The 25683-nt window shown below is 41.9% G+C and overlaps 1 protein-coding gene across 2 annotated transcripts in view; it reads right to left on the bottom strand.

Moving 5' to 3' along the window:
* Positions 1-21779, bottom strand: part of Etf1 (eukaryotic translation termination factor 1) — a 28064-nt gene extending 6285 nt beyond the window's left edge. The window contains exons 1-4 of one of the 2 annotated variants that reach the window (XM_034517860.2): positions 20899-21779; positions 20635-20738; positions 3305-3480; positions 2894-3033 (exon numbers count right to left, since the gene is read on the bottom strand). In XM_034517860.2, coding sequence (XP_034373751.1) covers positions 2894-3033; positions 3305-3480; positions 20635-20720 — 402 coding nt within the window. In that variant the 5' untranslated portion in view covers positions 20721-20738; positions 20899-21779. Of the gene's footprint in view, positions 1-2893; positions 3034-3304; positions 3481-20507; positions 20739-20898 lie in introns of those variants that run through there. The other variant, XM_034517861.2, reaches the window with a different exon arrangement.
* Positions 21780-25683: the final 3904 nt, after the last annotated feature.

The raw sequence follows: 25683 nt of genomic DNA, 5'->3' as shown, positions 1-25683 counted from the left end.
AAGCCAATCAACAAACTACAAAGCAACTACCAACCAACCAACATGCCAGCAGAAAATCAGTCTCTACTTTTTCATTTTCATCATTTAATTTAGATAGATGGTGTATAAAGTATAACAACATCTAAATTAAAGATCAAATTTAAAATTTTGGTTTTTGTTTTTCTACCATAGTGCTCTGAAATGTACCCAGTGGGACTCTTGTACTGAGCCAGTGTCCTATCAAAGCTAGTCACTTGCAGCCAACTTAACTTTCTGTTACTATCAATGACCTCAGCATTACTAGAGGGTACCATCAATGTCAAATAATTTTGCAGGCTAATTCTATAGTAACAAAGGAAAAGAGTTAAGTGTCTTAAAGAGAAAAAACCCACCACACTCAATTTGAAAGAGCATTGTTTCAACATGGGGTTTCTCTGTGTAGCCCTGGCTATCCTGGAACTCACTCTGTAGCCCATGCTGACCTTAAACTCACAGATGGATACACTTGCCTCTGCTTTCCAGTACTGGGATTAAAGGCACACATTACCACCACTCAACTTGTTTTAAAGTTTTATTTTCCTATCTCTGTCTCTCCTGCATAGAAGCAGCTCTGGGCCTCACAGAGACACATTTTCTGTGATGTGTTGAGACTTAAGGCCTGAAATACCATTAATTGCCATATTCCAATCTCTTTAGATCTAAGAAATCATTCACTCCTTTTTAACCAAGAAATGAGAAACTTTAAATCCGGCATGGTAACATTCCTGTAATATCAGCACTTGGGAAGCAGAGGCATGAGAACTGAGTCTAAAATGCTATCGTAGGCCATCTTAATCCAAAAAAGTCAGGCATGGTGGGGACTCACTGGGAACCCCAAGCACTCAGCTGGAGCCAAAGGATCAGAAGTCCCAGGTCATCCTTGGTTATATAAACGTGAGAACCACCTTTCTCAACAATATAAACTGCAACAGGAGCTAAGAGTGGCTTAGTAGTAGGTCAGGTGCTTGCTATGCATAAGGACTTTCGTCTGCATTCCCAGGATCCATGTAAAGAATTGGGTATGGGGGAATGCTGGGTGCTGGGGGTAGCCAAGTCTACACCCTTAGTTCTACTAATTATTTTAATGATTACTGGGAGAAAGGCAAAACCACTTATGCTAATGTAACAGTCGAGTTGCAGCCAGACAATACAGCTATCAGGTACTTTTTAAAACAGAGTGATCCAAAATCTGTTTGTTTGTTTTGAAAACAAAGTTGATATAAGCAGAATTGCTAACAGCCAGAAGAGGTCTCTGCCAGGACACTAGAAGCTAAGAAAAAAGAGCTAGATTTCCATACAGTTACCCAAGACTCAACTGGGATTGGTCTTCCTGTCAAGTTAGCAAAACCCACCCACTGTAAACTGTGGATGAATGTCAGCTCTCATCCCACTGCAGAGGTTTGTCTCCGGGTTGATGAAAGGCAAGAGACTAAAAGGAGCCAGTTGTGAATTCCTGATTGCTTACTGTTGACTGATTTAGGTCAGTCTAATGAGGTTTCTTTTCCACTATTAATGTATCATCATAGTTCTGTCACTCAGGGTTCATAAGAAAAAGAAAAGAGAAAAACCTGTCACTAAATGCATTTTATTTGCTTATTTTTCAATGATTTGTGAGCTTAGTGCTAAAGGTGTAAAGACTATAGTCATGGGGACATAGAGAGGCAGTCAATCAAAACCAGCCAATTACCTGGCTCTAACAAGTTATCCAAATCCAACTAAGAACCGTCTTCAAACACCATGATGTATAATAAACATATGTTATTTTTAAAGTAGTCATGATGGCCAGGCAGTAGTGGCACACGTTTTTAATCTTAGGACTTGGGAGGCAGAAGGCAGGCAGATGTCACGAGTCAAGGACAGCCTAGTTTTCTTCTTCTTCTTTTCAAGACAGGGTTTCTCTATGTAGTCCTGGCTGTACTGGAACTCAGAAATTCGCCTGCCTTTGCTTCCCAAGTGCTGGGATTAAAGGCGTGAGCCACCACTGCCCGGCTCAGCCTGGTCTTTAGAGTGAGTTCAAAGATAACCAGGACCACAAAGAGAAACCATCTTGAAAACCAAAACCAGCCGGGCAGTGGCGGCGCACGCCTTTAATCCCTTTAAGCACTTGGGAGGCAGAGGCAGGCGGATTTCTGAGTTCGAGGCCAGCCTGGTCTACCAAGCGAGTTCCAGGACAGCCAGGGCTATACAGAGAAACCCTGTCTTCGAAAAACCAAAAAAAAAAAAAAAAAAGAAAGAAAAAGAAAAGAAAACCAAAACCAAACCAAAGCAGTCATGATGGAGGATGCCCATAATCCCAGCACTTCAGAGGTAGAGGCAGGAGGATTAGGAATTCAAAACCAGCCTCAGCAACATGGACCCTGTTGTTGTCCACCCCAAGTCCCCAACACATACACACACATACACACACACATACACACACACACACACACACACACACACACACACACACACACACACACACACAGAGAGAGAGAGAGAGAGAGAGAGAGAGAGAGAGAGAATACTATGTAAAAGGTTACAACTGTCAACGGTTTAGAAAACTGACTTCTAGAAAGATTCAATATTCTACATATATAATCTATAAAAATAAAAGCAAATGGTTACAAACACATTCCTGTACATGTTTAGTGACATTATTCATAGAAACCAAATAGTGAGAACACCCCAAAGGTACCAACTAATAAATGCATAAATGATGTAGCTTATCCAAGACCAGAGTATTCAATGGTAAAGTGGCCAAATAGTATAGATATATGCTACCACTCAGACAGTCTTAAAAACGGGCAGACTGTAGCTGGGAAGCTGAAAGAAGGAGAGCAGCCACTAAGGGGCCCTGGCGGGGCTTTGGCTGAGACTGCTCTGTGCTCACGCTTACCTCTGTATGAAACTTGTTGTCGCACAGATACAATGATGTATTAATTGGTTTGAAAGGTTCAAAGTCAATGTTAACTTTCTTTTCCTTTCCTTCTTCTGTTACAATTGTTCCACAGTAAACAACCAGACCATTTGGAGGTACTGCAAAGAACATAAACAGTTTCTCTACTTCAATCATTCCTATAGCCGTAATCTAAATAAAACAGAAACACTTAGGACTCATCGGCAAAATTCTCATCCTAATTGTAAAGCTTCCTGAGATGTTTCAATAGGATTTATTTCTTAAGTATAGCAAATAGTACTTACCACTGAATGGATAATAAATAAATGAACGACAGTGGTAGCAGCTGGCTGAAGTCACAGCAGGAAAGTCAGGCAGGACAGAGTGACAATGTGAGAGGGAGAGGCTTACCTTTGTTATAAAGTTTGAGTCTCTGTTGTACAGATGTGATGGCTCCCAGGACTGAAAGGCGGTTTACTCGTGACTTAATGTTAGATGCAGTTCCAAACTCGTCTGCTAACATTTTTGCGACTCGTGAAATCTGGTCTTTGGGAGGAATGATCAGCGATATCATGCTCGTGCCATTGCTGGAGAACGACATGCACACAAGTTTAAACGCATGCTTACCATTGGTAAAATAAGATATGGTGAGACAGTCATCAAAAACACACCTTCTGAACAGTACCAGAAAGGTAGCAGTTATTTTAGCACACTGTTCAAAGAAAGCCTAACAAGAGTCAGCAACAATTAAGACGACAGTAGCTGCTTGATTATTTTAACACTGAGATTAGCTATGTACTGAAGGGTCCTCAAAGGGAAAGCCAGGAAATAGCTTACTCTCAAGGATGAAAAGAGAAGGTTGCTGGAGGACCAGCAAGCTGGAATTTGGCAACAAATGAAGCCTGTCAACAGTAGAGCAGATATTCTGGTGGCTCTTCAGAAGCTATGTCAGGACAATGAAACAAACCTTCCAAAGTCCACATGAATATTTCAGTTGATTTTACCCCTTTCTGAGAATCCTCAAATATGAATTCAGCACATTCAGTGCTTCCTTAATAGGAGAGTAATGCAACTCATACAGGGGCTAGAGAGATGGCTGGGTAACAAAGAGCACTTGCTTCACAATCGTAACGACCTGAGGTTGGGATCCCAGAACCCTTGCAACAGGCCAGGTGTTCTGCACATGCCTAGTAACATCATCTCCAATGAGGGGGCATACCAAAAAGTCTATCACACAACACATATGCAAACACAAATGTCTAAGATCCAGTTAAGTATCCAAACAAATTCAAATATCTAGAATCAAAAGATGAAGAATACCACCTCTTTAACCTGTACTTACAAGACACGTATCATTAACTGCAGTTAAGAAATACCTGGTTTCAATATTTCTAGTATTTTTTTGCCTAGCAAGCATGAGATCATAGGTTCAAACGCTAACATTAAGGAGTAGGGCAGGGCATATATTAGCAGCAATACAAACCAGTTTTGTAAGTTGAAAAGAGTTCTGAAGGCTTGTTTACAATGTGAATTACGCTCATCTTTAATGTCCTATACACATAAAGCTGGTTAAAGTGAAGCCTCAGCAGGTGAAGGCACCTGGCCCATCCTGTATTCTTAGCACTAGGGAGGCAGAAGTAGGAGGATCCCCAGAGCTCACAGGTTCAATGGAGACAGTCTCATATAAGGCATTGAGTAATAAAGAAAAATAGCTGACTACAGCCTCTGGTTTCCACACATGCACATAAACACAGGAACATTCATGTGTGTACCATATACAAAGATAATGTATAAGATAGGAGGGCATGTCTGAAAACCGTGTGGTACGATTTCTGTAACAATTATGTAGAGCATGGAAACAACTCTCAGCATCCAACAATAAAAACACAATCCAAGTTACAAACCAGCAAAGACCAGGCACAGGAGCATGTGCAAGCAGATCATCTGAGCATGAGACCATCTGGTCTACACAGTGAGCCCCAGGCCCGCCCAAGGCTTACACAAACAAATGACACCAACAAAAGCTAGCACAGGACATAGGTCAGTGGTAGAGTGTTGGCAAACAGGCACAAAGCCTAGGTTCAATCACCAATACAAAATCTAAACAAAATAAAACTGGGCAAAGGGCAAACAGACAATTTTGTAAAGATCACAGGAAGAATTAGTACTTGGGTCTACTGTGGGTTCCCTATCTGGAAGATAAAGCTGTGTACTGCATCTCCCCGGGAAAGTTTTGTCACACAAGAGATGGAAAGATGACTCAGTGATTAAGAACACCTGCTCTTACAGAGGATCCAGACCAGTTCAGCTCTCAGCATCCACACTGCAGCTCACAACTGTCTGTAACTCCAGTCAACGGAGATCTGGCACCCTCCTTTGGCTTCAGTAGGTACCACAGTGGGCACCACAAGCACATGGTGCACTAACATGCATGCTGGTAAACACTGTCCTGAGTGAGAGCGACAAGACATTCAGTGTTGGCCTCTGATCCCCATATACACAAGTGACCCCCCCCCCTTTAAAAAAGACAGGAGATACAGGGTGTAGAAAAACAAAAACTCAGCCGGGCAGTGGTGGCGCATGCCTTTAATCCCAGTACTTGGGAGGCAGAGGCAGGCGGATTTCTGAGTTCGAGGCCAGCCTGGTCTACAGAGTGAGTTCCAGGACAGCCAAGGCTGCACAGAGAAACCCTGTCTTAAAAAACCATAAAGAAAAAAAAAAAAAAAAAAAAAAAAAAGAAAAGCAAAAACTCAATACTGTTATAGGTGTAAAACTGGATGATTGAAACTGGTAGGATGGGTCAGTGGGTAAAAGTACTGCCAAATCTGATGTCCTAAGTTTGATTCCTGGGTCTCACATGTATAAAGAAAGAGCCAACACCTTTAGCTTGTCTTCTTACCTCCACATGTATGAATGTATGATGTGGCATGCATATGCCCACACACATAATTAAAATAAAAAATTTAAAAAGATGGAACTACATACAAGTGTAAATTATAGCACATAAAATCAGTCATAAATAACTACTATTGTCTAACTAGTTCTATTTACATGAAATATTCAGAAAACAATCGAACAGATAGGTAGATGCCATAGAATATAGAGCACCCTGCCTATGAAAGTGAAGGTGGCTGTAAGCATGCATGCATTTCTTCTGTTCCTGGCTGTAGACATGACTAGCTGCCCCCAAAAGTTCCTGCCTTGTTGTAGACTTTCCTACAACGATGGGCCACAGCCTGGAAGCCCAGGTAAACTCCTGCTCCCTAAGCTGCTTTTTGTCAGTGTTTTATCACTGCAACAGACAACTAGGACAGAACCCTGAAAAAAAAAAAAAAATCAATGAGTTACATTTTTAAGGGGTAATTTTATGGTACGTAAATTATATTTAATAATAATTTAAAAATCAAAGTAGTGGTGGTGCATGCTTTTAATCCCAGCCCTCAGGAGTTTGAGGCCAGCCTGGTCTACAAAATGAGTTCTAGAACAGCCAGGGTTACACAGAGAAATCTTGTCTCAAAAACCAAACAAAACCGGTTAGGGATAGGACATAGCTTAGCTGACAGTGCTTAGTGTACATGCATGAAACCCTGGGCTCAATCTCCAGCACTCCTATAATATAAGTACTGAGAAACTGGGGCAGGGGCATCAGAAGTTGAAGTTCATCCTTGCTGCGTGTGTTCCTGTATAACCTTAATGAAACTCACTGCCAAGGATGGACAGACCAACATACACACACACACGCACAAGCGGACTAGTGGGGAAAAGAGGGGGGAAAGTGGGGGAGAGAAACAAGAAAACATGCCGGGGTATGGTCCTTTGAGTAAGATGTCCACCATAGTTTCAGGCATTTGAATGTCCTGGTTGGTAGCATATGACCTTGTTGGGAGAAACATATCACTAGGAACATGGGAGCTTCAAAGACTGGTGCTATTCTTAGTTTGTTCTGCTTCTTGGTTGAGGGAGATGTGAGCTCTCAGCCGATCCCACTCCACGGTGGTCTTAACCTTTTAGAACCATAAATAAGCCCAAAGAAATGCCTGCTTCAGTGGTATTTTATCAGAATAAAAAAGTAACTAAAACAAAGGGGGTAAATACGATTGTAATGCCTTATGTACACATATGAAAACATACAAAACTCATTTCATATAATTCACATGTACTTAAAGATCAGAGGCTGGAGACATGGCCTTGCAGTTAAAAGCACTGCCTGTTCTTCCAGAGCAAGCTTAATTCCCAGTACACAAATGGTGGCTCACACCTGTCCATAATCCCACTCATAGGGCATCTGAGGCCACTAGTCATGCATGAGGTGCAAGGACGGACACAGGGACACACACACACACACACACACCCATATATGTAAAACAAACCAAAGATCAGCCCTAATTTTAAGGCTAAAGAAGCAAATAATTATTAGTGTCACAGGAATAAGTGGGGTCAAATGAACTGAGAATGAAGATAATTTCAGAACATGTGAGCCTCACCCCTGCTACCGAGCCTATGTATTTTCATAGAAGCCTTAAGTTATGGCTTTTTTCTTTTAAAGACTGCAGATTGTGTGTATGCACATGCACATGTGTGTAGGCAAGAACAACTTTTGCAGAGAAAAACTATTAAGTGTATGGTGCTTGGCCTGTACAGAAGCCTGTCTGTATGACTGAATGCCTGGTGCCTCAGAGGCTAGGAGAGGGCAATCAATTTCCTGGGAATCCAAGTTCTCTCTGAGAACTATCAGTGTTCTTAACTGTTGAGCTATCTCTCTGGCCCCAGACCAGTCAGTTTAAATACAAACTATTTTTTTTTGTGTGTGTTTTTTTCTCATAAACAATTCTCAAGGAGGCATATGTTTGGAATTTTTAGGGACCACAGGCATTCTCTTAAAAGGGCCCAGTTCTGAGCCAGCACTGAGATGGGCCTGACGTGGGTGAAGGGAAGGTTGGTGCAAACTGCCTCAAAGCCAGATAATGCTGTGCTCGACCTTGAGATAAGCTGCTATTTACTTTCCACGAAGATGGGTTAAGATGATAAGCATTCATTAAGCAATTTTGCTGTAGCACACCCACTTAACATTCCAGAGACGATAAAGGAAGTAAATACATTTAGTGATAGGACATGATCTTGTTCCTGGAATCCACTGCTTAAAGGGTTCAGAAGTAGGGCTCAGGCACCCTGGCATGCTTCCTAACCCCATCACACGAGGAGGCAGAGAAAGACAGATCTGAGTTCAAGGTCAGCCCAGACTACACTGAAAGAGCCTTGTTTCAAAAAACCAAACAGGTTCAGATGTATATATAGCTTGCCAGATATTTTTTCTGGTTGGTGTATTTCTACCAAGATTGCTAAATCTGAAACATACTACCTGAAGTTTAAAGCTGGCTCTCTGGAGAAGAGTGCTTGCCTGAGGACCTGAGTTCAGATCCCAGAACTTACATAAAAACATGTGCCTGGAGCCCCAGGGCTATGAGATGTAGACAGGGCTACCAGGACTTGCTAGCTGTCAGCCTAGCTGGTACCTGTCTTTTCACCAAAAGATACATGTGTCCATCTCCCTCTGATCTGAATTTTAGGAACAAAACTACCTTTCACTAGTTTCCAAGTATAACTCTCTCTACTCTGTAGGTGGAACCTTAAGTTTCTAAACTCACCTTTGTAAGACACTTGACTAGAGTTGAAATCCAGATTATTAAAAACATGCCTTAGGGAGGCATGATGGTGTATGCCTGCGTATCAGTACTCCAAAGGCTTAGGGAGTAATAGTTCAGACTATTAAAGTTGCCTGACATTTTTATGCTGGCTTTAACACCAGCATAAAACCAGCAGAGTAAAGGGCCCAGCCAGGAAAGTTTTGGAACAGATACATTCATTTACTTCACAAGCAGCCAGAGTTGTTAGACCAGTTTGTGTAAACACAATAAAATCAAGGAAGCAGAATATTTCATGCTCATGTACAACAAATACCTATTATGAGGAGAATAAGAGGGGGCTGGAGAGATGGCTCAGCAGTTAAGAGCACTGACTGCTCTTCCAGAGGTCCTGAGTTCGATTCCCAGCAACTACAAGGTGGCTCACAACCATCTGTAATGAAATCCGATGCCCTCTTCTGGTGTGTCTGAAGACAGGGACGGTGCACTCATATAAATAAAGTTAAATAAATCTTCAAAGAGAGAGAGAGAGAGAGAGAGAGAGAGAGACAGAGAGAGAGAGAGAGAGAGAGAAAACCCTTGTAGCAGGGGGTGTGCAGCTCAGTGATAAAGTAATCGATTAGCATATGCAAGGCCACGAGTTAGATCACAGACACTAGGAAAAAAGAAAGTGTTCTCACTTGAGAAGCTAACTGCAAAGGCATATTACAGCATATTCTCACTGTCACCACCGCCCCATCCTTGAGACAGGGTCTTACTCTATACTTGGCTGGCCTGGAGCTTACATGTAGACCAGGCTACACTGGAATTCAGCTCTGCCTGCCTTGGTCTCCCCAGTGCTGGAACTCAGGGTCTATTACTTGGATCTGCTTGCTTTTTCTAATTCTAATAATCCTTTTTTCATTTTCTCTGTTGTCATTATATTCCCTTTCCCAAATCAAAAGACTCTTAAGTAAGAGCCAGTGAGAGGATTGGAGAGATGAGTTGGCAGTTAAGACTAATGGATGCTCCCAGAAGACCTGGGGTTTGATTTCAACTATCCACACATATCCACTTGGTAGTTTTCATGGTGGCCAGTTCCAAGGGATATGATGACCTTTCTGGACTCTGAGGTCACCAGACACTTGCATGATGCTCAGACAAACACCTATACACATAAAATAAATAAAATAGTAAAAGTTAATTAATTAAAGTAGAGTCAATGAATACACACACTTCGGAGGGTAACACAGAAATGGCTCAAGCCAGCCTGGGCTACATGGCAAGACTGTGCCTCAAAACCAAAATAAATAAATAAATAAATAAATAAATAAATAAATAAATAAATAAATAGAAAAGAAAAGAAAAGAAAAGAGCCAGTATAAAGCCTGGGGAGATAATTCAGTCAGAAAAGATCTTGCCCTCGCTCCCTGCAAGCATGGTGGTCTACACTTAATCTTCATGTTGTACATGTGGCAATACATGCCTGAAACCCCAGAACTGAATGAGGGGCAGAGACAGGGAGATCTCTAGAGCGTCTTGACCAGCCAGTGGGTGGGGAGGTGGCTCAAGAATGAAAACATTCACCCTATGGGCTGGAGGACATGCGTTTTGATTCTCCAGAATCCATGTAAAAAGAAAAACACTTCTCTAGTGAGATGAAAAGCAGACTTGAGAATTCCCACAAGCTATGTAAAAGGGAGGTCAAGCAACAAACAAACCCCTTCTCCAACAAAGTGGCGCTGTCGCACCTGATGCTGCCTTCTGACCTACACACACAGAGGAAAGGGGCAAAGAAGATAAAGAGAAGTCAGTAGACAGCAAGCTCGAGTGAGCAGTGCACCCCAGATTTTAGAAGACAGAGTCAGGAAGATGGCCCTAAGTTTGAGGCCAACCTGATTTTCAGTTCCAGGTCAGCAGGGAACAAAGAACCTGTCTCAACACACGAGCTAGTGAGATGGTTCATCAGGTAATAACACTCCAATCCCTGGAAGCTACATGTCAGGAGAGAACAGACTGTTTTGAGCACCACCACCCCCCCACCACAAAATTAATATAAATTTTTTAAAAAGGCCAGTGAATCATGTTGCATAGCAATGACTCATATATAGGTCTTAAAAACTTCAAGGAAGACGTAAGAAACAAGGTATGACAGCACAACGCCTAAGACAATGCTCCCAAGGCCCTCTGCCTCCTCATGCTCATCAGGGTACTTTCCATTATCAGAGAATTCTCTTCCATCTTTTCCCAGAGGATTAACTTCTGGGAGACACAGGGAAGAGAAACTTGTAAATGGAGTAGACACACAGAGCAAACACAACAAAGCCAAATTAAAGCAGCAAACAAAACTCAGAAAGGAAAGATTTAGACAGCCAGTAGCTTTCCCTTTCCTCACTCAAGAACTGTTGACAGGGAAATTTTTCTACCCAGGTCAACATCCCAACACTACCTACTGGAATATTCCACCAGGAAGCAGCAGAAGCTGGAATTTTTTTCTAATTTTCTCCAAACAATGCGATATAAGGAGACAGCCATCGCAGCCAGTGTTGGATCTCATTGTCAGTGCTAGCTGGGGAACTAGGATGGAAACCCCTCTTGTGACAAGAGTGGAAGTATTTAGAAAGAAAGCAGAAATCACAATTCTCCCATTGTCTTTTGAATACACACTTTCATCACAATTTCCCTCACCACCAGATGTTCACTAAAAACAAACAGCTGGAGTAAGAGCCCTGGCTGTTCTTCCAGAGGATCAGGATTCAAGTTCCAGCACCTGCATGGTGGCTCACAACTGTCTGTAATTCTAGTTTGAAGGGGTCTGATACCCTCTTCTGGTCTCTGTATATGGTACATAAGACACAACACCCATAACATAAAACTAAAAACTATAAGAAAAGAACAAGCACGTTGGCTAGGCATGGGGGGGGGGGGGCACACCTTTAATCCCAGCACTCAGAGGCAAACTCTGAGTTTGAGGCCAGCCTGGTCTACCCAGTGAGCTCTCAGGCAGCCTGGGCTACAGAGTGAGACTGTGTCTAGAACTAAACAAAAAAACAAGGTACTGTGTATAACAGGAAGATAGATGTGAAACTAGAACATGGGACAGAAACTGATAGGACCTCTGAACTTGCCTGGCATTAGTTAACAATTCTCTGGACTTCAGTTTTATCCATGGAATGCCAGTAGTAGCTTTTTGTTTAATGAAACAGAACAGGTTTGTTATAGAGCTAAAAGGCATGCTAGCTAGTTACTTATCTTTGAAAAAGCAGTTTTGGCCGGGCAGTGGTGGCGCACGCCTTTAATCCCAGCACTTGGGAGGCAGAGGCAGGTGGATTTCTGAGTTTGAGGCCAGCCTGGTCTACAGTGAGTTCCAGGACAGCCAGGGCTACAGAGAGAAACCCTGTCTCAAAAAAAAAAAAAAAAAAAAAAAAGAAGAAGAAGAAGAAGAAGAAGAAGAAGAAGAAGAAGAAGAAGAAGAAGAAGAAGAAAAAAAAGAAAAAGTAGTTTTAATTATTTAAAAACATCAGAGGCTAGAAAGATGCTCAGTGGTTCAGAATACCCACTGTTTTGGCAGAGGACTCAGGTTTGGTTCTCAGCATCCTTACAGTGGCTCACAAACACCAATAACTCTAGTTCTTGGGAATTCAATACCTTCATTTGACTTCTGAGGACCCCTAAGCACGTGTCACATATATATAAACTTGGGCATACACACATAAAAAATACAGGCCACACAGACACAAACTTGGGCATACATACATAAAATAAACTTTTAAAAATCAGGGCCAGGACATGACTTTTTAGCCTGTGCTTGGCATTAGCAAGACCCAGCTCTATGTTCAAGCACAGCAATTAAAAAATGCACCTCTCCTGTAACAATCAATGATCTTAACCTCTGATCAACCCTACTTTTTAATTCTTAAATGCAGTCTTAAATTCTATTGTCCCAACTTTACTAGGTAGACATATATGCAAATGCTCTGCCACTATTTCAGTATCCTGAGGTCAGTATCAACCATTAACTAATACTAATAATAATTTGAGGCTACTTTGCTTTTAATTAAAAGTGAATTTTAGGGGCTCAAAAGATGGCTCAGCCATTAAGATCAAGTACTACTCTTCCAGAGGATTTGAGTTCAATGCTTAATATTCAAATCGGGCAGCTCACAACTCCCTATAACTCACCTGAGTCCTCGTGTCTCTTTAGGCACATGCACACACATACACATGCACACACTATTAGAGAATATGAATAAATCTAAGCAACAACAAAAACCAAAGAATTTGGGGGCCCAATGTAAGAGCACTTGCCTAGCATTAAAGGCCTTGTGTTCAATTTCCAATACCACAAAATTTTTCTAAGTAGTTCACAATCCCCAGGATAAAAGAATGAACCACGCCAGCGATGAGGGAAGTAGAGACAGGACTGCTGTTTCAGAGATCTTATGTCAACACAATGAAACATCACAATGCACTGTAAAACTGCAGTCATGGCTTTATTCTACCATGCCAGAGAGTCTCTATCAGCCACATAATAACACTAACGCCCAAGCCAACCTGTCTGCAATGCCTTGAACATGCTAAACAAGCACATAGTAATCTTTCTTTCTCTTCTGAGAAAAGGGCTCATTGCTCAGATTGGTCTTGAACCAATGATCCTCCCGCTTCGCTTCCCCACTACTGCAGACTACAAGTGTGGCTAGGCTTACAAAGTAACAATCTTTTTAAAAAACAGGATGTTAACTGCTCAGCCATGTCTCCAGCCCTTTAAAGTAACATAAAAAACAAACTACCTACCTTGCTAAGATACTTTCTAACTTTTGTCTAAGTAATTAGTTACATAATTATTCTTTTTGGAAGTTTTCAATACCTCATTCAAGACTAAAAACCGGGCTTGGGTTACTTACTAATGCCTGAAACCACAAAATCCGGGAGGCTAAGTTAGCATCAGGATGCCTGTGAGCTCTGGACTAGCATGGGCTATGAAATGAGACCCTTTCTCAAAAAACTCCTGCCTGCACTAACCCCTCAAACTACTACTATCTTATTCTGTACTTAAGATGGGACTGAAAATGGTTTGTGTCACCATTCCAGGGATGGCTAGCAGACCACGATCTCATTTAAAAAACAAAAAACTTTTAGGCCTGTAATGGTGGCACATGCCCTTAATACCAGTACTTGGGAGGCAAAAGCAGGCTGGTATCTGTAGCTGAGTCTGGAAAGTGAGTTCTAGAACAGCTAGGGATACACAGAGAATCCTTGTCTTAAGTCCCCCTCCTTCTAAATAAATTTTTTAGTCAGGTGTAGAGGTGCACCTCTTTAATTTCTCAGCTCTTCGGAAGCAGAGGCAGGTGGATCTGCCTGGTGTACTGAGCGAGTCCTGGGAAAGCTAAAGCTACACAGAGAGACTCTGTCTTAAAAACAAAACAAAAACATAAAATTAGGGGTTAAATGAGGTATAGCATCAAGTATAATCCTGGCACTTGGGAGGCTGAGGTAGAAGGATTGTGGAGAACTCAAAACTAGTCTGGACAACAAAGCAAAATCCTGTTTCTAAACACTAAACATAAGCCAATAGCCCCAGGTTATCTGCATGGCAAGAATGAGTTGTCAGGAACCCCAAAATGCCAAGCCCATTGAACATAATAGGAAGAGATACAATAAGGATAAAGATAGTAGCCAAGGGTCCAAAGTATGTCATATGGCAACGATAAAGCCTATTATTAGAGGCAGATTCACCAAGCTCTCAGTGCCTGAGTAGTAAGTTACACATAATTTCTAACCTGATAGAAAAGAGCTTCGACCCCTCCAACCCCTTTTACTCCCTCTTAAGATAGCAGGCTGCTAAAGAATGAAACACACCTACAGAATGTATCCTAGGAGAAGATTCTACTGAGATTTCTGGAGAATAGGCCAGACTCAGAAATCAGTGCTAGCAATAATCAACTGGACAGACCTGGTAATGGGCAGGCAAAAATTTTCTTCCCAACCTTCAAGAATCCAGACCACTAAAAACCCTGGTATAAAGCTAATAATTAAGCAAGTATCTTACTATAACTGGCATGCAACAACAACACCCTCAATCCCTAAGTTCAAAAAAACCCCATTCCTCCTGTTAAAGGATCCGATTGGTCTATGTGGTATGATAGGGAAAGGAATGATCAAATCTTACTACATTCTGCCTTAAATGTATTCTAACACTGTACTCTTGCTTACTGAGGAGTTTGTCTTAAGAATTTTCTTTCCCTGGAAGAATAACTATCTCCTACCACAATGAGAACTCTGTCAAGACTTGAAACTCAAAGAGTGCTTGCTTGTTCATCAGATCCACAGAACATAGGACACTTGTCCAGAATACTACAGCTGTTCAGATTAGTTCAGAATTAAGGTGTGTGGAAGGGTATCTGAGGAAGACCACCACATCCTATTATGAACGCTCTCTGGTCAACCCCTTTCCTTTTTGCCCACTTCTTTCTGTGTGTAAACACACGGGAAGGCCAGAGGTTAAAAGTTTTTTTCTCAATTGCTCTCTACCATATTTTTTTTTTTTTTCCGAGTCGGTCTCTTCCTGAACCTGGAACTCAAACAGCAAGACTGGTTGCCCAGCAAGGCCCATACTGTCCTGTTTCTATGCCCTCAGTTCTAGGATTACAGGGGTAAGCTAGCAGACTCAGCTTTTATGTGGGGGCTAGAGCCCCTAAGTTTGTAAGTACTTTTATTGAGCTATTTTACTAGTCCCCCAATATTTTTTTTATTCAGTGCTCAGAATTAACTTTGGGCCTTTGTTTATGCTAGGCAACTGTTTGATCATGAATTTGTATTCTGAACCCCACCTCTCTGTTCTCACCTCTTAATATAATGCTCCATTAGGTTATTTCTATGTTTTGGTAGGACTAGGTAAAGAATTGAACCCAGGACCTTGAACATGCTAGTTAAGTGCTATACCAGAGTGATGGTTCAACTGCTTTTCATATTTATCTTGAAATATGTCATTATTATGAAATATGTCAGGATGTCATTTAGTTACCAGGCAGACTCTGAACTTGCAACAACCTCCTACCTCAGCTACACAGGTAGCTAAATTAATCCTGTGCCATTAGACCTAGCTCCTTTGAGATATTTCTAAAGGATCAATGTGTAAGTAAGAGGAAAGCACTAACTAACATTTGCAGGCAGGAATAATCCAAAAGAATATAATCCCAAAGAATAGTCAGTGGAGGTAAACTTAGGCTACATACCAAGACTCACTGTATGAAAAATACAGTGTTAGACATTTTAACCCTCCTTATGCCAAACATCACCACCAACAACCCAAGATTTCTATGCATAAAAACCAAAACTTAAAAAGAATAGCACATCAAACAGACCCCTGCAGTTCGTTTCATCTCTTCCCTGAATCATAAATATTTGAATTATTGATTCCTATAAGAATTTTTTAAGTGAGATGGCAGTGTAGCACATAAGATAAGGGATGAATAAAAGCCTCCTTTCAGAGGCTGAATCTTTAATGCTTTAGGTGGCTATATGAAAGTCTATGTATGAGGAGAGTTGCCAAATCTGAGACAAGCCAGGTGTACAAAGTAAGATCCTTTCTTAACCCCAAAGTCTCTGAGGGCTGAGGTTTGTGGCTTAGAAACAGGGTGTTTGCCTACAATAGGCAGGCCTTGAGTTCAATGCTTTGCAACAAAACCAGGATGGTTAAAAATGGCTTAGATGTTCACTCTGAGGTAGGAGTCCTGGCTGGCAACCTTGAGTTCAATCTCTAATATCCTTCCTCAAACACATTTGCAAATGCAGAGTATGCAAAACAGGAAAGAAGGGAAGGGAGGAATGGAGAGAGGAACGAGTGTAAGGTTATCACTTTGAGGACTTTCTTTCTGGAGGAAGTACTGAAAACCATACACACTGGAACTATTATAACAAAGCTAGATCCCTAGCCCAGTCACAACCACTCTCTTACAGTCTTCTCAGAAAAGACCATACCACTTTCTGAGCGTCTTACTTTCTTCTGAGTAACACATTCTCTTAACCTCATGCTTAAACCTTATTAAAATATCTTCAAAACCCATTTTAAAAAGGATTTTAAGAATATTGAGATATAAAGTAAAAACAAAACTTCCAGAAATTCACTAGTTTGAAAATTGTTCCTTTTTTTTCCAGTGAGAGGAGAAAATGTGTACAGAACTGTAGGCAACTGACCTTGAACTAGGGGCCATTCCTTTTTCTGTAGCTAGAGTGATGCTGGTCATGGTGACTCATGTCTGTAATCTCTGCTCTTGGGAGATGGAGGCAGGAAGATCAAGAGTTCAAGCCCAGCCCAGAATACAGGAGACCTTATCTCAAAAAGAAACACGAAAAGGCCTAGAAATGTTCATCTGCTCTAAGTTCCTTATTTGAAACCAACCATGGCTCAACTCACATGGTCCTAGATCCATTTTGGCTATGTACATGTTTTTCCTTATAAGCCAACTTTGGAGAATATACCACGAGTAACCACAGACAGAGAAAAATCATACACAGTCGATTGTTAAGGGAAGTGTACACACACTTATGCACATATATATGAAAATTGGCTGGTTATCCTATTAGTACATACACACTCCATACTCAACCTCGCTTAAACAGAGCAGGTACCGAGGAACCAACATGAAACAGAGTCACCGAGTTCTCCTTTTAGTACTTTGGCCTTTGCAGATGCCATTTCACAAACAATACAGCCTGCTGGGCTCAGAATAAATTTTAAGACTAGTCTTGCAGCCTGGTAGTGGCAGTGCATGCCTTTAATCCCAGTGTTCAGGAGGTAGGCGAGGACAGCCTGATCTGAGTGAGGTAGGACTACACAGATACACAGATCTCAAAAAAGGCAAAACAAAAAAAGACTAGTCTTGGAGATTTTGGAGAACACAAAAATCACATTAGTTCACAAATTAGAATCTGCATATATTTGGATTACTATACAATGACACAAGTGGGAACCAAAGCTTAGACTAGCCTACCATAGGCTATCATGGGTCAATAGGGCTCTGCAGTTTCTGCTCATCTTGTTTCACAACTTTACACCATGACATCCAAGACAGTAGGTTATCTAAAATCCCAGCCTCATTCACTTTGGACATCAAATGGTGACGTTTATTGTTGTGAATAATAAATGACAATGTATTACTCCAAAGTGTCTATGACAAAATGCTCCATAAATAATTTTGTGGTTACCTCATCTTGTCAATGTGTTTTAACTATTGAGTCCATTTTGTGAATAGTTCTTTTTAAACTATACTACATTTGGTTATAAACGAAAAGATAACCACATATTGACTGAGTAAACATCAAAATTACTTATTCTGGCAAACTTTAAAATTTAGAGTTTGGGGAGGGAGCTGAGACAGCATGTATGAACAGACACACACAGATCTCTAAGAGCTGGAGGCCATCCTGGGCCATACATTGAATTCCAGGCCAGCCAAGGTCACAGTGAGAATCTGACTTAAAAAACAAACAAAAAAACCCTAGTCCCAGAACTTGATGTAAGGTAGGAGAAAGTCAACTCCTCAAAGTTGAACATGCATATACAAAGAGAAGATGGAACAAAGTTAACAGGACAGAGGGAGTCAGACCCACATCCTAATCTAGCCCACACATTCCTTTTCATTTCAGAGACAATTCTAGGTACCCACCACTACCTTCTGTCCTGTGCTAGCTGCATCTGACAACATACATTTGTTTTCTACTGAAATCCAACTGGAATACCCCCAATACTGGCACACATGGATATATTTGCCATGCAATTTGTCTTTAAAGTTCATCACAAGTATCCTAAGAATATTTTATTATTAACCAGGCATAGTAGCACATGCCTGTTAACACTAGCACCTGGGGGACAAAAGCACATCAAGAAGGCAAGCCAGTTTCAGATAGCCACATGAGTTGTAGGCCAGCCAGTTTAAAAAAAAAAAATCACTACTATTTTTTGGTATAAAGCACTATGAAAATCTAAAGTCTAACACAACTCAGAATGAAAATTAAATCTTGCCACTGTACTAAGTTCCAAGCCACATACAATAAACTTGATTTCCCAACTACACCAGAAATGGATAGGACTTTATTACCATGTGCTCAAGGTGCAACCAAAGTAGAACAAAATGATAAATCCCATTGTTTAGAACTCCTAGCTATTTTAGACAGTGTAATCCTGTCTAAAATATTGTTTAGTGTGCTTCATACTTTACTGAACTGCTTTTAAGAGAACTTTAAAACTTCAAGTAGTTGGGAACTATGGCTAGGAACAAATAGATCTAAGAATGAATTTGTTCATCAAGCAGGAGAAATAAATGTAGCTTAGTAAGCAGTGTTGTCTTCAATGTTACCTCACTCAAACAAATAAATTAGTAAGGGATTCAGAGAACGCATTGTATCTAAATTCTAATCCAGGAACCTGCCTAAATAAAAGCACCCAGACAACCTACAGGTTCAAAGCCAGCTTTGTAACAGTGTTAATAGCAGTAATCCATGAATATCAACATTCAACAGAAAGCTTCAAGTAACACAACAGAAGACAGCCCACTGAAACAAAAGTACCTAGCTAATTCTAGGCATCACAAGGAACCATGATCTCTAGTAACACTCCTGATACAGTATTTTTACACTGGGATTTTATTTCCATTCTACCACATGGTACAAGTTCCTATCAGGAAGTCTTTATATCCAAGTAAGTAAATAAATAAATAAATAAACTCTAAGAAATAATAATTAAAAATTCTACCTTCAACTCAAGTTTTTACAATCCATCAAAGGAATGAGCAACAACCAAACATACCCAAACTATCAGAAGGCTAATCCTAAACAGAAATTAGTGTTCCTCACTTATTAAGAATGAAACACCACAGCAAAACCATACTGGACTAAGAGGAATCAATCTGAATCCATTTAAAAAAGTTAATGAGCACAGCGCTAATGTCAGCCTACCCATCAGTGACAAACTTGGGCTGAAAACCAGAATGTATCGTTTGTGTGCAGAAATTGACTTTCCACATGGCATCTGAAGAAAGTCACTCTGTTATAAGATCAGGAATATACAATGTTCCACTTTTAGGGTAAGGACACCCTAAGTAGTAAAAAGTTTCTATAGCTGGGAAAGTAACAAAACATAGCAACACATGGAAGAAACACAAATACCTCTAGCACACGCTCACACAAAACAAACATATGGCTACTTTCAACCTAGCTCATTCACACACTTAGGGACACACCTACAAATTCTTATAAAAACTTAAGAGACTCGCTAATAAAAACTTAAGAAAGCTCACTTTTAAGTCAGTTTTGAATTTCCACAAGCACTGTTATTCCACCAGGCAACTAGAGAGTGATTTTCCCAAGAAATTCCACAGAAAAGCCATCAGGAACTCTATTACCTGGGTTTCTCTTGAATATGCACTTAACAGATATGTTAACAAAAACCACCACCACTCCATCCCGCACACGCTGGCATTTTCGGTTTATAGGCGGGTCTTGGAACAGCTAAACCCAGGAAGCTCCGGGTAATTAGAAAACTTAGGGGAAGTCATCTTCGGAGGGGTGTAAGGCCCAGAGAAATAAAGAGGAGCCAAGAAGAAGAAGAGCTCTCTTGGCCAACTCTCTTTTACACCCTACCAAAACTTCACCCACACGGGACTTGTAAGTCCAAGTGGGGGAGGCCATTTTAATATGAGGCCTGGTTGAGGAACGTGAAGCGAGAGGAAGAGAGGAAACCAGGGTAGGGCGTTCGGAAAGGAACGCCAAGTACTTTCCCCTAACTACCCAAGTGTGTGGCAGCACCAGGAGCACTAAAAGTGAGGAGTTGGATTTAAAGGCTCGAGAGGAGTACAAAAGTAGCAGAGGCTTTATCCGGAGAGGGGGCCGAGTGATCTGAGCCGTGGGAGCCAGGCTCATTACCACCAAGAGGAGTAAGGACTTCTTTCCTGGCCAGCCGCGCCGACCCTCGCCCTCCAGTCAGAGGCTACTACCCAGAGGTCCAGAAGGCGGGAGTTGGCTAGTGCCGGGTTCTCCTCATCCGGCCATGCGGCGCGGGGGCGGCCATCCTGAGGGGTCCGGGATCCAAGAGGGCACGGGGGTGCCGGACGCGGCGCTCACCCGCGGGCCGCCTCCAAGCTCTTAATGAGCTTCTTGATCTTCCAGATCTCCACGTTCCTATCGGCAGCACTGGGGTCGTCCGCCATCTTCTCGCCTCCTCCTCCCTAGAGCGGCCCGGCGGGGCCCGGAGACACCAAGACCACAGAGTTAGCGCCGCCGCTGGGGCAGAGCGGCCCCCTTCTTCGCCACCCCCCGAGCTGCCCTCCTCTCCCCGCCCCGACGGCCCGCCGCATAGGGCGCCGGCCTTTCCTATGCCCGCTTTACCTAAGGGCCCAGTCCTGGGCGGTAGCGGCTGCTCCTCCCCGGCGGCGGCTCCGCGGCGGCGGCGGCTCTGACGTAGGACACCGGCTCCCTCTCTCCAGGCAGCTGCATGTGTTGCAATCCGCTCACATGGGGCCTCTGATCTCACTTCCTCCGCCAGGGGCGGAGTGGAAGGCGGCGGGCGGAAGGGAGGGGGCCGGTGCGACGAAGAGAGGCTCTGCGCGCGCCGCGACTTCCCATTGGCTCTCCGCGCCTTTGCTTACAAGAGGCAATCTGATTGGCTGCCTCTGCGGCCTCGCTGCCTTATGAGGTATAGGCCGGGGAGCGGGAGGTACCGTCTTCCTTCCGGCCCGGCTATCCTGGAGGAGGAAGCGGGCGGAATTCCGTGGCTCTCGCGAGCATTTTCCCCAGGTTCTAAGGGAATAGAATGGGGGTGCTTCTTAAAGGGCGAGAGAGGGAGAGGGGAGATAGGAAAGAAGAGAGGAGAGAGAGTGGTCGTTGTCTTTCGTTCTTCCCCCTTTGACCTGAATGAATATCTGAAGCTCTGCGACGAAAAGTCTATTTTCTCGGACACGTACGTACGAGCGTGAAGCCAACCGCGTTAGAGAAGCGTGGAGGAAACGTCTCAACCAGGTTCAACTTTATCGCTCGTTGACTGAGTGCGGTGGGCTGTGTGCATCGTGGCTTCGCGAACAAAAGTTCAGAATCCTGGCCGAGATCAGGAACTTCGCCGAGCCTGGAGCCGATCGACTAAGCAGGGGTGAAGAAGTGCTAACTCGTATGGGTTCACTTTGGACTTGGGACTTTTGGGGGTTGTCTGAGATTGGAGACCCAAGGTATCTGAGAGCATGCGTGTTTTGTTCTTAACTGTTGAGCGTGGAGGTGGGGAGAATGCTGAAAGCGTTAGAACTTTTACTTTATGAGTTAAGCTTTCCAATTGTCTCCGTTCGCTTCACTTTGGTCCATTCAAATATTTGACCTCGAAGCAAGTACTAGATCTCGTTTTTCTAGGAATAAAAGTGAACAGAGTAAGTAATGTAACCCTAATGGAGTTGACAGACTAGTTGAGTTTATAATCGTTCGTAATTTTTATACTTTCCTGTGTTGGAGACTTCAGACTCGACAAATACTCATGTCTCAGCCTTCCAAAAGATGGGATTACAGGTGTGAACCACTAAATCCAGATGATTTTTTCGTATTTTATATGATAAAATAATTGCACGAATACTTAAGTACTTTAGGTACTCCGAGAGTGTATGACAAGAATTCTGAAATGAGGCAAAACGTGATTTTGTCAGAGGGAGTCTAACATATTTGAGGAGATACAAAAAATTCAGTATGCTGCAGCAGCAGGGGAAGAAGACATTGAGGGATCTTTTAGGCCAAGCCTACCATTTCAAAGCCAGTGGATCCATCCATCTGCAGGATTCATTATAGCAGGAAGAACCAGAGGACACACATGTCAAGGAGACTCACTCAGACAGAACCCTCCTTGACCTTATTCCGTGTATCATCAAGCTGTTATTCTGTATCTTTTGTAATTGCCTTTGGAATGGATAAATTGTTGCCTTGAATTCTGAAGTTATCAAACCCAGCCAGACCTGCCAGGTGCACAGGTCTTACCCTGGAACTCTTAATGGGCATCCAAAGCTGGGGTAGGCCTAGAGACTGCTCTTACTTGTGGGATCTAGTGCTAACTCCAGGTAGTGTGAGAACTGACCTGAACCCCCAGCTGGTGCTTAATATGGAAAAAACCTAGGAATTTGGCCACAGAGGTTGAATGTTAACAATTTGTTAGTAAAATGAAAGTGTCTTTCCTGGTTGTTAAGGATGCTGGGAAACACTGTACCACCTAAATGCTCTGTATCTGCAACCATTTCCTAAGTTGTCTTTAAGTGATGTTTTTGTTGCTGCTGTTGTTTTTCTGCCTCAACCACAATAAATTTTTTTTTTTTTTTTTTTTTTTTTTTGATAGAACAGGGTATATACAGTGGTAGAACACTTGCCTGGCATGAGCAACAAAGCTGAATTTCAGCTGTATCACTGGGGGTGTGGTGCATGCCTGTAGTTCTAGCTACACCTAGTGTAGTCTGTAGCTAGTTACACCTGCTCTGGGATTGAGATGGTCAGTTAAGTTCAGGAATTGGAGACAAGCTCAGGACTAACATAGATGGCTACCATCTCAAACAAACAAATTGTACCTGGGTGGCTGGGGAAGAAAAAAAAAAAAGGCAGGAGGATCTTGCGTTCAAGGGCTACCCAAGCTGAATAAATTCAAGGGCAGCCTGGGCTATGTGAAACCCTGTCTCAAATGAATAATTTTTAAAAAATGGAGTGTGAGGGCTGGTTGTGGTGTTGAAAGCCTTTAATTCCAGCACTTTGGAGGCAGAGGCAGGCAGGGCTCATGAGTTCAATGCCAGCCTGCATTAGAGATCCTAGGATAGAGAGCTACATAGAGAAACTTGTGTGTGAACCTGACAGCACCTAAGAGTATTTGCATTGGCCCCTCCTCCAGAAGACTGTGGTTTGATTCCAGCAGCCAAATGATGGCTTTATTCCAGTTCCAGGACGCACATGGTACACATACACACCTGCAGGCAAACTAACACACATAAAAACATTAAATCATTAGGATTAAAAATGATAAATAATGAAAAGACTGGGACCCTAGTTGAATGACAGTGTGTGTGATAATTGTGTGTAGGGCCATTTCTCAACACCCAGAAATATGATTAGTATCTAGTTTTACATTCAGTGCCTAAGGACTGGCTGTAGTCCATTTGGCAAGGACTTTTTCTTTACCTTACAAACCACTACCATTGTTTCTAATCTCCACCTTCTGAGTCATATTTTAAGAATTTAGAGTTTACTTTAGGACTCATGTGGTCCGATGCTCTAATCAAAGAGAGATTTTACTGTTTTCAAGACAGGGTCTAACTGCAGTCCAACCTGGCTCCAAACTTGGGGAGTCTCTCAGCCTCCTAGATGCTGGGATTACAGGTATGAGTCACATGCTTGATGGAAATCTTAATATGGATTATACATGAAAATGTATCAGTGTTAAATTTTCTGACTTTGTTAATTATGGGATCACGTAAAATGCATGCTGAAATATTTTTAGTATTTTTAGTATTCTTGAGTGTGAAATGTGCAAAGTAAATAAAACTCAATCTGTATGAAAGGTGTTCATACTATTATTGTGTGTTTTGTTATATTCCAGCTTCTTTAAGAGATTTGAAGATTTTAGTTGAAGGAGTATTAATCCATTCGTGAAAATAGCACAATAGATAAACAGTCCTTATCTGCCTAGGAAGTAAGAATGCTGTGGCTTGAATATGTGAGGATTGCACCCTCCTGAATGGATTGATGCTAATAAAGGCTGCAAGCTCAATCTCTGCCATATTTGGGATGATTAGCAAGAACTATCAGACCTTTTTCAAGCCATCAGACATACCAGTACAGCAGTACCAAGCTGACAGGATTTCCTTGCTGCTTATTCTGGCCACTCAAATTATAGGACATAGCACCTATACTTTCAGTTTTTTCCTATACTCCTTTTCTGGTTAAGAACGTCTTTCTTAGCATGTTGATATACACTCCTTCACTGCACAGCTGTCCTCCAACACAAACTCCCAACAAAAACCTTTTGTAATGGGCTGTCAATGGAGCTAGCCTAAATAGTTCTGAGTTTGATTCTTAGCAACTCATGCATAAAACAAAATGCCTATATATGCTGCAAAATTTACTCCCAGTGGCTTTAAGCACTAGGTTCCATCTCCAATGATAAAAAAGTAAATTCAGCCAGGTGTAGTGATAGATTCTTATAACCCTATCACTCAGGTTAAAGGATTGTTTGAGACCAGCCTGGGTTACACAGCATGCCTATTGAATATATATATATATATAACCCTGTAAAACTTGAGAAGCTTCTGGGTTTGATAAAAGTTGCACCCACTACTACTATAGATGGCTTTATTTCTACAATGTAGCATGGGCATTTTGCCTCTAACGTATTAAAGTATACTACATTTGTGGTGTAAGGTAGGCAGAGGGTGCCTGATCCCCTGGGATTGAAAATTTTGGACAATTCCAAGTGATAGCTTAAAGTACATGAACCCGTGCTTTTGCTAACATTTTTAAACAAAAGGTTTGAAAAGCCCTGTTTTACTTTGTATTTATTTTGCCATAAGACCAAGTGCAGAAAGGTAGATGAGGACTATGAAGGGATCTAAACCAAGTACTTAAAATCAGAAGGGAAAAATCCTTACAAGAGTTTGCTCTCCAACCTAGGTACAAGTCACTCAGCAACCTAAAGGGTCAAGCAGAACATGACTTGTTGCTTTACCTGAGGCATGTCTTGAATTTTGGTTGTCTGAACCTTTGTTTCCACATGAATTAATTTCTTAATACTAAATAATAGCTATTTTTCTGTCTTGGACACCCTATTCAAAATGTCCGGGATCAGGTGGTCTTGGTGGTACATTTCTTTAATCCTAGCATTCTACATGGTGAATACATAAGGGATTTATGTAGATGAACAGCACATAATGGCTCATCAGGGGTCACCTGGCTTAACTACAGCTCCAGCGTACATGTGCACATAACCATAGATGAAAAAATAGACTATACAAAGGACAGTGGAGATAACACCAAAGATAACAGGAAAACAAAAACTCAGGGCAACTGTTCCGAGTCACTATAATCAGACATTAGGGCTCACTAACGACACTACATTCTTTAAACCAACTCTGCTAGAAATTTGTTCAAGGTAAAGACAGCACTTAGGTT

This window comes from Arvicanthis niloticus, chromosome 14, assembly GCF_011762505.2.
Source record: "Arvicanthis niloticus isolate mArvNil1 chromosome 14, mArvNil1.pat.X, whole genome shotgun sequence".
Taxonomy (NCBI): domain Eukaryota; kingdom Metazoa; phylum Chordata; class Mammalia; order Rodentia; family Muridae; genus Arvicanthis; species Arvicanthis niloticus.
The sequence above is the reverse complement of the archived record's forward strand: the minus strand, read 5'-3'. Positions and strand labels throughout refer to the sequence as shown.